This window comes from Ctenocephalides felis, unplaced genomic scaffold (assembly GCF_003426905.1).
Source record: "Ctenocephalides felis isolate EL2017-DRISC unplaced genomic scaffold, ASM342690v1 CF-g0.4_SCAFFOLD_01604, whole genome shotgun sequence".
NCBI lineage: Eukaryota > Metazoa > Arthropoda > Insecta > Siphonaptera > Pulicidae > Ctenocephalides > Ctenocephalides felis.
This window is the reverse complement of record NW_020537758.1, coordinates 4418318-4433685: the sequence shown is the minus strand read 5'-3', so window position 1 is coordinate 4433685 and position 15368 is coordinate 4418318. Positions and strand designations below refer to the sequence as shown.

At 24.4% G+C, this 15368-nt stretch overlaps 1 protein-coding gene across 1 annotated transcript; it reads right to left on the bottom strand.

Annotated features, from left to right (window-relative positions):
* Positions 1–8269: 8269 nt before the first annotated feature.
* LOC113372890 (early nodulin-75-like) lies at positions 8270–11449 on the bottom strand. The gene is made up of 2 exons (XM_026613228.1): positions 11314–11449; positions 8270–8977 (listed from the first exon to the last, which is right to left on the bottom strand). Exons 1-2 carry the CDS (start codon positions 11323–11325, stop codon positions 8270–8272), a joined length of 720 nt encoding a protein of 239 aa, XP_026469013.1. The 5' UTR covers positions 11326–11449.
* Between the last annotated feature and the right edge of the window lie 3919 nt (positions 11450–15368).

Genomic DNA, 15368 nt, shown 5'->3' with positions numbered 1-15368 from the left:
ACATTCGATTCGTATTGATAAGGAGATGTGCTGATTAGTTTTTGGCAAAGGCAGGTCTAGCCGTTCCGAAGATACCTTGCAAAAAGTGCCAAAAACGGTAACTCAGTTTTTAAGAGAACGGAGCGTCCGATTTGAATAATTCAAAAAATATTTTACTTGTATTGACAAGATGAAGAACTGATCAAATTTTCATGAGGGCAGGTCTAGCGGTTTCGGAGATCTAACGAAAAAAGTAAAAAAAAATGCCATTTAGCGGTCAAAAATGATCATTAGACATATGCACATCAAATTATCAGATATTTTATAGAGATTTTACCAATAAGTATAATTTTTTTTTACATTTTTATGGGTTCCGTACCAATGCTTATGCGTTAGGCGGCGGCGCAGTCCAAGCTCTATGCAGTCCAAGCAGTACGATTGCTTTGAAACAAAGTTCAGAATTTCCAAAATATGTCAAAATGAAGAAAACATTTTTTTTTTCCAAAAAAATTTTGTTTTAAAAAAAAAGTAATTTTCTGTCAAATTTATAGTTTCTCAAAAATCTAATTTTTTGAAGTAAAGTTTTTTCAAAAATGTTAATCGTTTTTAAAAAAAAAAGAGTGCGCGTAAGGATCACACGCGATTGAAGTAAAACTTTTAATATTGTATGAGTAGGCAATTAAGATAAAAATAAAAAAAAAATGAGTGCGCGTAAGGATCACACGCGATTGATGTAAAACTTATTTGTAATTATATTGTAGCAAATTTAAGTTGAGTAAAAATAAATACATCATATAAAAATTTTGAATAATGTTTATTAGTAATATGGTAACACTCGTGATGCACACATTTATTAGTGTCGTCAATCATTATACACATTTATATAATGATAAATTATAAATTATATATTTATGATTGCATTAAAAATATGTATAATATTTACAAACAATAATGTAATCAAAGTCGTACTTAAAATATGACATGATCGTTTTAAAGTAATTGCTGATTAATAAATTCTATAATATTCATTCACACAGTGGATTATGTTATGTAAACAAATATTGTTTTTGCAAATTAACTCATCCTGTAAGAATTGTGTTTGAAGAACTTCATGTAATTAAAATTAACATACATTCATTCACTGTTTGTATTTTTTTTACTTTTTCGCTGACGATATAATCTCATTCCTTGAACAGCTGTAATATCCGTCTTGCCTAACAAATTGAAGCCATACTTTTATATTTGTTTTATTTATCAAGCCCTCGCAATCGTCTAATTTGCATGAAACACAACCTAAGTGAAATTAACCTTTCAGATACAGTATCTAGTTTAGGTAGATAATTTGGTATAGGTGGAAATACAAACCCGTTAAATTTACACAAAGTAGGAATTTTACCCGAATTTAATATCTTTCGACAAGTTTGACATCCAACCTGATTATTTGAATCAATATTCAAAAAACATTATTAAGAATTTGTTTTTGAGCATCATTTGATATTTCTGAGTCACTTTGAAGCCAAAGTCGATCACACACAAAACATACATAGCCAAAGCTATCATTTCTTACGCAGCGCAGATATTTTCTTAGTTTTATTATTTATTTGCGATTATTTGCACTACAATTATTTATGGGGGACTGGATAAAATATTCTTCCGATCCTGACATTTTTATTAACTCACGAATTATACTGCTAACTCATGTCGCGCCTAAAGAAGTTTTACTTAAAAAAATGTTTAGAGACTACGAGCTAAGTACAAAACTCAAGTGAAAGTCGATACATTTTTTGTTTGTTTTTGACATATGATTTGACATTTGGTGTATTTTTTGTTTTGCTCGCAGACTAGATCGAATAATTGCGATAGCTGCGCTTACTAGCGTCGTAGTGTTCAACTTCACGTTGGCGTTTTCGTTGCATTTGTACGGATTTACACCCGTGTCGCGCCTAATGAAGTTTTTACCCCCATTTCGCGCCTAAAGAAGTTTTACTTCAAAACATCATATTTGAATTTTAAAAATCATCTTTTAATAATCATATAACATCAATAATAATGAGATCTCCTGAGCATCGGCACAGCTGTCCTACTGATATTAAAAGTTTGAATATGATGTGAAGCTTTCTTCCTAATTTTGTTACCTATCTTACCGGGAAATTCAAACCATAAACGTAGAAGTTCATCATTATCGCCACGTTCTATGTACACTAATTTTCCCACACAACCATTAGCTAAGCCATCACTTACATCAATATTAGTTGTTATTATGTAAAATTTATTCAGAACTAAAATTATTTCATACGGCAAAGCCCCGGTATCAATAACCGATTTTTTTGAAACTGCTGACGAATGTATGATTGTTGATCTGTCGCATGGCAACCTACATAAATATCCGTGGCAGTAGATATTATTTTGTCTTCAACGAGATTCAGTATAAATTTATTATATTCCATGACACATTTATTCTCTAAGAAAAGTCTTATTCCATGAGGACATAACATAAAAAACGTGATTCAATTAATGCAAGTTCATATAGGGTTTAGCGCTCGACTAAGGCATGACATGACGGGAGTGGATACTCGCGACATCAGCGCTTACGGCGTCGTAGTGTTCAACTACACGTTGGCATTTTCGTTGCATTTGTACGGATTTACACCCGTGTCGCGCCTAAAAATTTTTACACCCATATCGCGCCTAAAGAAGTTTTACTTCAAAAATAATAATTTTTGGTACGGGAAGTACCAGCAATTTGCCTTAAGGCACGATGCCTTAATTGCCTTAAGACAGAATTCCACTTACAGCTAGCTTTTATTAGTAGTTTATATTTCCAGCTCCCCGTCTATAAGTATATGCGTGGTCTTCCCTCTCGTGATAGATCATTCAGATTCAGAGATGGATGGATGATGGCATAGTGGTAACCCTAGGCTAATTTTAGATACTCTGAAAAGCAGAGTTAACTGCCGAACGGATATTATGCAAACTATATTATGCTATTTTATAGGCGAACGCGATGGAATTGAAATTCCAACTGTTTATACCACCATACCACCAGCCAAAGTGGAATCCTACGCGAAAACAAAGTGTTATGAGCGAATTATGCAAAGTGGAGTAGACCAGGGCCTGGTCTGAGGGCATAGGTAATAGATCGATGAAATGAAAAATACAGTAATATCTCAGACCAGGTTGAGCAGGATCTAGTCTAAGGCTTAAGAACAAATTCCATTTCTAATGGCGTAGACAAGTGACAAAATTAGTCCTAGTGCCTAGGCACAATGTTTTTATTAGGAGGAACCAGAAAAAATATAGATCAGATTTTAGTCGAAGAACCTAGACACCGTTTACAAATGTAAACAAGGATCTAGTCTAGAATCTTTGATGTTACTCAAAGACACTATGTGATAAAAAATGGAGTAGACCAGGGCCTGGTCTGAGGGCATATGTAATAGATCGATGAAATGGTTGTCGAATTAAATTCAGTAAGAGACAAAGTTGACTATGAACTAGTATAAATAATTTATCAACAACCAAGACTAATGATTGTTATCTAAGATTTACTATTGAGCAGAGACTGATATTAGGATAAATGTAATTTCCATGAGCAATGGTGCCATATGGTACAGACAAGTGTCAAAATAATCCAAGAGTATAGGAACAATTTTTCTATTAAGAGAAGCACAGAGTTTAGTCTGAGGAACCAGAAAAAGTATAGATTAAAGTTTACTCTAAAAATGTATCATCCAGAATATTTATGTGATAAAATGGTAAATACCAGGATCTTGTCTTAAATCTTGGATAGCATCTAAATATATGTATTAGGGTGGTCCTTAAAATGATCATTTTCGAATTTCCTTGCTCCCAGGGGCTCAAATGGTTCCAAATTAATAAAAAACAATTTTCTGAAAGTTTTAGCTCTTAATATCAACGTTTACATAGAGCGCAATTCAATCAAACTTCGTATGGAAAGAGCATGAAAATTTTTTTGAAAATTTAAAGAAAATGTTTTAGGTATAACTTAGCGACTAGTTTGCTAAATTACATCTAAAAACATTTTTAAAATTTTTGAAAATTTTTACATGCTATTTCCATACAAAACTTTGATTGAATTGCGCTCTATCTAAACGTTAATATTAAAAGCTAAAACTTTCAGAGAATTGTTTTTTATCTATTTGGAACCATTTGAGCCCCTGGAAGCAAGGAAATTCGAAAATAACCATTTTAAGGACCACTCTAATATGTATATTAAATAAATGATACGATGGAAGAGTAAACTCTAGGGTCTACTAAATAACTACTATTCAGTATCTGATCTAAAACCTTAACTTTTACTTAGAAACTCTAAGAAAAAACACCCTTAGGAAAAGTTATAGTAATCGTCCAAAAATCGAAATTGAAAAATTTTGCAGTTTTTCACGTTTTGAAGGTTTCTGAACATTGTGTCTGTGTGTGTGTGTGTGTGTGTGTGGATACAATTTTTCGTCGGCGATTTTGGGAGCACGAATTAACCGATTTAAATGGTTCCAAAACCATTCGATTCCCATTGATAGGCAGATGTGCTGATTAGTTTTTGGCAAAGGCATGTCCAGCCGGTACGGAGATACGGAGCAAAGAGTGCAGAAAATACAAATCGAGTTTTTGAGAGAAGGGAGTATCGGATTTGAATGATACAAAGAACATTCAATTCGTAATGATGGGGAGAACTGGTGATTTGTTTTGACAACGGCAGGTCCAGCGGTTTCGGAGATACAGAGCTAAATGTGCAAAAAAGGGCTTAGTTGAGAGACTAAGCGTCCGATTGGAATGACACGAAGAACTTTCTGTGTGTTTTGTCAAAATAATTGTTTTTGGAAAAAACATTTGTTTCAATTGTTTTTATATATAGAAAATATTTCAGATTTTATTTTTAATTCTGACTATAGTTCTGATATACTTTAAACAAATAATTTGAACTTTGCAATTCAGTTTATATAATTCTTATAAATATTAGTCAATGTTACAATATTTATAATAATCCATTTGAAAACATTCAGTATTCCTCGAACATTTCGTTACGGTGCTGGAAGTTCCAGCAATTTGCCTTAAGGCACGATGCCATACACCCCACTAGTTTTAATTTTAATATTCAATAAATATAATATGTAGAAGCGAGAAAAATATTAATAGATACTGATAAGACGCCAATGCAAAAAATCAATTTTTCATAAAATATTTGAATTATTAATAAAAAAAATAATAATAAATGTAATGCTATCACGTACCTTATATCTCCTTTTATGATAAATCTGCAAATAACAAATACACTTTCCAAATAACCATAAAAATCTAATTGTAATCTGAGTATTGTTCATATTGTATTAATAAAAATATAACGCACTTCATATATTATGTAATAAATTTTATATTAAAAACGCCATTAATATTTATATTGTATATAACTTAATAACGAAAAATACTTAAAATGTTCAATGTTTCTTACGCCAAAAACGTGCATATTATTTTTAAGTTAAATATAATTATAAGTTTTTATATCCTTTATATTTTATTATTATTCTAAGCTTTTAATTAAATTAATCACAATAATGTCGTATAATTGTACAAATTAGGAATATTCCTTATTTAACTTGACGATTTATACATATGAACGTTGCAAAGTCCGAAATTGCACTAACGAGTGACGTCATTGTTTACATTTTGTCACAAATTTTACACCTGTGATCGAATCTAATATACAGAGATGTATTTACAAATAATTTAATATATATATATATATATAATTTTATTTTTTTCAGTGTTTTTCCAGTGGTTGAGCACACTTGGGGTTTCTGGGTGGCATATGCATCTTGCAAAAAGCAATGCCCTTGGAAATCCCAAACGTGCACAACGTCTCGACCAATTTTGATGAAAATATATAGCTAAATATATATATATATATATATATATATATATATATATATATATTAATATTATTATATTAAAGGCTTCTCCGTGGTCTAATGGTTAGAGCCACAAACTTCCAATACAAATAAACGCCTGAGACAATCCGATGTCAAGCAAAAATGACTTCATTTGGTTAATTAAGACTAAGTTAATTAAGTTGCTTAAATTAAATTTTTTTTAACAAAAAACTTAATAAAATACTTAAAACAGTTTATATATTAGGTTGTCAAATATCTCCCTTCCGCCTTTTTGTATTATAAACCAAGAGCAAAAAAGCGGAAGGGAGATATTTGACAACATAATATATATATATATATATATTTTTTTTTCTTTATCATTTGGTTACAAAATTAAACTATTTTTACAATTCATAATAATAATAGATTAAAATTTTAAAAAATTATACATTGCACTGCAATAATTAATTCAAAAGATATCTTTGCTTATATTTACATTAACTAATACTATATTTTACATTTTTAATACTATACAAAGAATTTTTTACCTAAATATTTATTTATAGATAAACTAATATGTTGCAATTATTTTTAAAATTAATTGCAATATTTGACTAAATAACAAATATCAAAACCCCTAATTATATTTTCATAATTAATATATAAATAAAAACTAAATTGAGTGGTTATTGGATGAATGAATTAAATAAAAAAATATTAGATGAAAACGTAAATATATATATATATATATATATATTTAATTGATTAATTAATTTTTAAACAAATGAGCATAATTGTAAATATATAATGTTTATATATTAATTTATTTAATAATTTTTAGAAGCATGTACAATTAGTATGTATGCATTTTTTTATTTAAAATAAATTTGTATATATATATATATATATATATATATATATATATTGTATTTATTATTTTATATTCCAATATTTTTTTCTCAATTTACAATAAAAATTTTGGTTTTAATTATCTTTATATTTGGGGTTTGAATTACTTTAGAAAATAGTTAAAAAAAAATTAGATATAATTTTATACATAGAACCTCACAATCAGTTAATTTATAATTTAATTTAATACAGCCGGAATAAATATTTAGGTATCAATTGCATTTTTAGAGTATACCGAAATGCTGTAGGGTATTTTAATATTAGACAAAGTTGTAGACAATTTAATTTTTAAATTTAAAGTTTTTGTGATGCACAATTTTCAATTTTAATTAAAATACTTAAAGTTATTAAAATTTTATAGATTTTTTGTTATTTTATATTTTTTAGATGATTTTTTTTAAAAAAACTTTTATTTCATGATTTCAAGATGACAAATTTAAAATTTTAATATTTGAAAATTTTGAATCTCATTTTTAATTTTTTATATCAAGATTTTTAAATTTTTCAAAATGTTGAAAGTAATTTTAAGAACATAATTAATAATATGTAAATTTCACGATTATTCAAGATTTGAAGACTTTAATTTTTTATTTCGTATTTTAAAAATACAATTTTTTGATTTTCAAGTCTTGACGTTTTAAATTTTAATTAAATTTCGAAATTAAATTTAAGATATTTTTTAATTGAAAATAAAAAAAAATTAGATTCCAAAATTTGAAACATAAATTTTCAATATTTTCAGATTTTAATTATATTGTGTGTTTTTAATTTTTGCAATTTCACGTTTTGAATTTTACTTAAAGACTTTAATAAGGTTTATGATTAAAAATGAAGAAATTCAAAATATTTTGTAAGAACTCTTTTATGCTTATGATATATAATTAAACAATATACTAAATATGTAATAAACAAGTTTTTTTAAAGACAACGTTAAAAAAAAATAAAAAAAATAATAAATTTGAGAAACATCTATGAAAAACAAACTTTTTCTGAACAAATCCAAAATAATGAATATATTATAATTTAACATGAATATTTTGTTTTCAAGTCAAATTCAATGCAAATCATCTTATATACACACACACACACATATATCTATATATATATAGACATAATTTTATACATAGAACCTCACAATCAGTTAATTTATAATTTAATTTAATACAGCCTGGATAAATATTTAGGTATCAATTGCATTTTTAGAGTATACCGAGTTGCTGCAGGTCATTTTGTTATTAGAAAATGTTGTAGATAATTTAATTTTGCACAAATTTCCTTAAAATATTTACTTAAAACAAACCGTTTAAAAGTTACAAGCGATATACTAAATAAATGCATCGGTACGACAATGACTATCAAACATCTGTCTCAAAATAATGCAGGAGCAAAAAATCAAAAAAAATGTTTATATATTTAATTTTTTATTTCTACTTATAAATAAATTTTCAACAATCAACATAAACATAAACTAAGTCTATTACCACTATTACCACTTATTACCACCAACCGTGCCCTTTCCTCTCCACAACATGAACCCTAAAATGGAAAGGATGTGCCTTGTGGTAAATGTATACCGGATAATGCTTATGCACCGGAACTGCTACCGGATGTGGAACCGGTTCAAAAACCTTATGTACCACCGGAACCTCTACCGGAACCGGTACCTCAACCGGATGAGGCTGGTCAACCGGAACCGGTATGTGTTTTACAACCGGTACGTGGTAGGGTTGTGGTACGTGGACTTCGTAGGGCCTGTCGACCTGGTAAGGGACATCTACTTTGTAAGGGACAGTGATGATTTTTTCCACTTTCACAGGGACTTTGACTGGTACGGGGATTGTTACACGGTTGTAGGATACCGAATGTTCCACTTGGTGGTTGTGATGGTGCTCTTCTTCATGGTGGTTGTGGTGTTCTTCGACAGGTGCTGGAGGTCCTTCGAGAGATGATGGTCCTTCGATGTGAGATGGTCCTTCGAAGGATGATGGTCCTTCGATGTGGGATGGTTCTTCGATGTGGGAGGGTGCTGGTGGTCCTTCGATGTGGGCTGGAGGACCTTCCTGGAATTTAGGGCTGAATGCTGGAGGTTCGTAGTTGTAGCCTTCGGATCCGGAGCTGGAGGATGAGCCCAAAAGACCACGTTTGTCCAGTTTTTTTAACTCCAGGCCTGATACCAGGGCACTAGTTAACAAAACAGCTGCGATCTGAGAAAGTGGTCAAGTAATATATAATTTGTAAAAAAAAATCAATTCGTTAAATTCAATATCTTGACACTTTTGTTGACGTAAATAGAATGACATTTAAGGATAAATATTGTAGAGAGTCTATTGTAATGAGGTGTTTAAATAGAGACAAACAAAATTAATATATCTCACTTTATATTTCGTAATTATATTGAAATTTATTTCCAAAAGTTACAATTATTCAAAGAAAATTTTAAACTTATCAACACATTACAAAATAAATTTTATTTCAAAATTGTGAAACTTTCACATATTTTAATTTAGTTTAATTAAAATTAAAAATTTGATACCACGAACACTTTACATTTTAAAACATGAATTTCTTAGATACGTTACTAACATTTTGGAATTCCAAAGAAAAAATCTTATGATTTAAAAAAAATTAATATTCTTCACATTTCAAACTAAAAATCTTAAAATTTGGTGTCCAAAATTTTAAAATCTCTAATAACAATTTTTATACATTGAAATTTCCTAAATCTCGATATTTCATTTCTTGAATTATGAATTTTAAAAATATTATTTTATAAATATTATAAATAATTTAAAAATATATCCTTTAAGTTTGATTCAGAAAATATTGTTTAATTTAATATTTCTAAATTTTGTTATTTTTTTAATTTGAAATATAATTTATAAAAAAGTTTCAAAATTAGGTTCATAAAATCGTACAACTTTAATTTGACTTAAAATTTGATTTAAATTCTAGAAAATTAAATATATAAAATGTTGAAATTGAAGACAAATAATTTTGAAACTTTTTACCTTAAGATTTTAAATTTAGAATAAAAATCGATAAATTCAAATTTGTCTTGTAATTTCTTGAATTTTTAATTTTAAATGTATCATTTCTCAAAAAATATTTTTAAAGTCTAATATTATAAATTAAAATATATATTTTTAAATCATTTTGTAAGTGTTATTTTTTAGGGATTAATTTTTTGAAATTTAGAACATAAATTCGTAAAATTTTATCACAAAATATTCAAAATTAATTTCTCCAATTAATAATGTTAATTTAAAGTTGAAATTGTTGAATTTTGATATTTGAGTCTTGATTTTTTTATTTTTTGGAATTAAATTTTTAAGACTAATTTTATGTTAAAAATTCTTGAAATATTACAAGAAATATACAATCTTGGCATTTGAATCAGAAAACCTTGAATCTTTATATTTTAAATTTTGAAGTCTAAAAATAGAATGTTTAATGTATTACAATTAAGTCAAATCATAAATTAAAATGTGTCTGAAAATCTTGAATAATCGTGAAATTTTTAATACCTTGAATTTTAAAATTTCATGTACAATGTAAAATTTCAATACAAAAATCTACAAATTTTGAATTTTATATTGGAGGATTTAATTAGTTTCAAAATATTTAAAAAAAATTGAAATTTTATTACAAATATCATTAAAATTTAAGATTAGAAATTCATAAATTTAGTATTTAAAATGTGAAATTTTGAAATAAAAATTTTATACTTATTAACTTGAAAATTGCAAAATAAAATGATAAAAAATTTGAAATTCTAATATTTTTATAATTTTGAACTTTTAGATTTTCAAAAAATATTATTATAAGTAGATAAATAATATAATTCAATAATAAATAATTGTAGAAAGATAATTAATATAAATATTCGATATTTTTTGCTTGAATTTGTTTTTTATATTTTTGAATGTTCAAAAAATTAATTATCAATTTTAAATGTAATGAGAAAAATTTTCACTGATTTTAAATATTTTAATTAAAATTCAAAATTGATACCACAAAGACAGACTTTAAATTTTAAAATATGAATTATTTAAATTTTGTTTTTAACACTTTTAAATTCCGAAGAAAAAATCTTAAAATTACAGAAAAAAATATTTAATAACTGCAAAAAAATTGGAATTGAATAGTGAAATATCAAAAATAATAAATTTCAAAAAAATTAATTTGAGAAATGAAATTTGAGTTGATGATACACATTTGGAGTCGAAATGTACACAGTACAGATATTAATATTTATATTATCTTTGATTGGTAATTTTAAAAAATCTTATATATATATATATATATATATACTTTAATTTAATTTTCAAGACCACTATTTATTTACTCAGGAAAAAAATGTTGAACTAAAATGACGTATAAAATGCACTTCCTCATAACTTTACCATATAACCACTTATTAACCTACTCAAATTTTTATTACCACTTTCACAATTAAACACAAAACATCAATAAATATTTTCCCGATTAAAAAATCCCAAATAATTATTTATAAATATTTTATTTTAATTTTCAAACTTACAAATGTCTTCATGATTGTTCTGTTTCTGTGACTGTTTGTCGTTTGACAATGTTGATGGAACCGATTCGTCTGTCTTTTATATGAAAAATTTTGTTATACGAGATTTTTGGGATTTGTGAATAATATATCACGAATTATAATAACTTTCACCGATAAAACGATTTGAATTCATTTCGGATGTTATAATATTATATCATAACACATTATTTAAATGTAGATGGAAATAAAATTCAAATAAAGTTATATAATTATGTTAAAAGGCCTGAGTGAGGTATGGATTTGTCTATTTAGGTATAAGATTTCATAATAAACTATAAAATGTGATTTACAAATTTTTAATATATATATATATATATATATATATATATATAATTTTTATTTTATTGTTCAGTAATGTTATATTAAATTCAAAATTCGCTTCAGAATTTCCTATTTCTCAAAACACCAATTTTTTAACTATGAAATTTTGAATAAAAAATATGTACTGTTAAATTTAATTTATTTAAATCTTGCATTATTTATTTAATTTTTTAATGCTACTAATTTAATAAAACATAATTCACCAGAAATAATATAAAAAATAGGACAAAAAATAGAAGTACTAAAATAAATATGTTTATATTTTTTGGAAATCTAGAAATTCAAAATATATAAAACACAAATTCAAACAAAAAATATGAAATAATTATCTTAATTTATTTTATAATATTTTTTTCAGAAATTCAAAAAATGTAAAACACATTTTTAAACCAAAAAATATCAGAATGTTAACAAATTAATCTTTTATTTATATTCATATTTTTTTTTAAATTTATTTATTTATATATACATTATTTTCATATCTCAGACAGACAGAAATTCATTCATTCAAAAATCTTAAAGTTTACAAAATATAAAAAAAACAAATTGAAGAAAAAAATTAACTAAATAGCTTGTTTTATAATAAATGTATTAATACATATTAAATTATTCAAATTATTAATTTAGAATAATGTTTATTGAGAATCTAATAACTTAAAAAATATAAAAAAACAAATTCAACAAAAAAATAAGTAAAAATTATCTAGATTATCTATTTATTATAAATTATTAGTTTTATTTTAAGTTATATAAAGTAATAAATTATAACATAGCTTTTTTAATATAAGAAACAAATTCAACAAAAAAATAATTATCTAAATTATCTATTTATAATAAATTAATATTAAATCCTAAAAATTATCTTTTTATGATTTTACAAAATTGCAAAAATTAAACAAAAAAAAATTTAAATAAAAATATCCAAAAATTATATATTTTTCCTATTTTTATAATGTTTTTTTGAAAATGTGAAAAATTTAAAAAATATGAAAGACAAATTTAAACAAAATATCTGAAAATTATCTAAATTAACTTTTTATTAAAAATTGTTAAATTAAATTTAAAATAAATAAATAAAAAAATAAATTTTAAATTATCTATCTAAAAATTCACAAAATATTAAAAAAAAACAAAATCGAATGAAATATGTTAAAATGATCTAAATTAAAATCAAAATTAACATTAAATTATATAAATTTTATATTCATAATAATGTTTTAAAAAATTTAAAAAAATCCAAAAAAAATAATTCGACACAAAAAATATCAAAAAAATATCTGAATTATCTTAATAAATTAACAAAAATAAACAATTCCAAATAAAAACATATCCAAAAATTATATTTTTTTTCCTATTTTTATAATGTTTTATTGAAAATCTAAAAATTAAAAATATATGAAAGATTGAAATAAAAAAAAATCGAAAAATTGTCTAAATTAACTATTTAACATTTAAAAATGCTTATTATTAATTAAAAAATGAATTTAATTTATGAATTATTAATTTATTAAATTATATAAATTATATATCCATAATATTGTTTTTCAAAATCTTAAATTAAAAAAAAAATACAAAAAAAATAATTCGATACAAAAAATATCTAAACATTATTTTAAAAAATCTATTTTTAAAGAACTAGTTAATTAATATTACATTATTTATGATAATATTTTTTACAAAACCAAACATTCACAAAAATTAAAAAAAAACTCGACAAAAAATATAAAAAGATATCCATATTGTGTTTTTATAATAAATTAATTTATTGAAATTTAATTAGAAATCTGAAAGTATACAAAAGACAAAAAAACATCGAAGAATTCACTAAATTGTCTATTTAAAATAAATTGATTAAAAACATTAAAATAAAAATCAAAAAGTTTACAAAATATAAAAAATAAATATTTATTTAGAATAAATAAAAATTATTGAAAAAGCAGAATAAAACTAATATTTAAATGGAAAAAAATTTGTGAAAATATTAATAAATATTATTATGAATAATATTAATAATAAATATTATTAACATTAAATTTGAAAAATTATACTAAAATAGTTTACGTACGAGTATAAATATTCAAATCTTTGGAAAATAATTTGTAAATATTTATTATAATATTTAAAAATTATTAATATATATATATATATATATATATATATGTGTGTGTGTGTATTGAAATATGTGAGATTGATGTTGATATATATTTTGATGAATTATTTAGAATCGGGCAGTAACACCAAGTAAAAAAAACTTGGTGTACACCAAGTGTAAATACTAAGTAAAAAAAACGTTTTTTTTACTTGGTGTTACTGCCCGATTCTAAATAATTCATAAATATATATATATATATATATATATATATATATATATATATCAATTTTATTACCTCGGGTCAATTTCTATTCAAGAGGTCAAAGTGACATTATATTTTAGTGTTGCACAATTAGTCTCTCTTTTCGATGTTTTACATAATATTAAAGAATTTTTTAAATAACTTTAGGAAAGATTTAGATTTTTAAACTTTCGATTAAATCAGAATCATAACTTTCTTTCTATTTGCCTTCGGGCTAATCTTTGAGGTCTACAGACCCACTTACAAATCGAATTTTATGAATGAATTATAAAGAGTAAAAATATGAGGAAGTGATATATGGGAGACCTAGACGGAGAGCTGGGGAAAAATTTGTTCCTTAAATTATACATATACATATATATATGTATATATATATATATATATATATATATATATAAATTATACATATACATATATATTTTTAACGAATTTAATTGTTATATTTTTTTTATATATTATGAATACTTTGTATGCTACAGTCAAAATTAGAAATTAATAAATTTTGTATTTAAATTTTTGAATTTGAAATTTGTGATAAATTTGTAAAATGTTAACTAGAGATTACAAAATGAATGTTTTATTTTAAAAATTTATCTAAATAAAACTAAAATGAAAAAAACTTAAAGATTGAGTTTTTTTATAATAATTGATACAAAATTTTCAATATGTTGAAAATAATTAAATAAAATTAAAAGAAATCGTGTTTGTGAAGTAATAAAGATTTAAATTAAAAAACTTGAATTCTTGGAATTTTTTTCTGAACATTTTAGAGCTCCAAACAAAAAAACCTCATAATTTATGTTTAATTTAAATCTTATATGGATTAATATAAAATATTAAATATAAAACCCTTTTGCAAGACTTGGGATAAACATTGAAATTTAATCGATGACACACATTTGGGGTCGAAACGTACACATTAAATGTTTCAATTATTATTTAAACTTGTTATTTAAATTATAATTTGAATGACGAATGGGTTTGGGTAATATTATAAAATCTCGTAAATGTCTCTTAATATTAAAAATTCACAGTGGTCCTTAATATGGACATTTTTGTATTTCTTTGCTTCCAGAGGCTCAAATGCTCCCAAATTGGTAAAAAAAATCTCTGAAAGTTTTAACTCTTAATATTAACTTTGAGGTAGTCTTTGAGATAAAACCCTAAATTTTCACCCTCATATCATAAATTCCTTTGCAACCAAATTTTAAGACATTTTTATCACAAATTTAATAAATAGAAAAAAAAGTAATTTACATTCTTAGTACATACTATATTATAATATTCATTTACATTTATTTCAAAAAGTACAAAGTTTTAAAAAATATTTACAAAAAACAT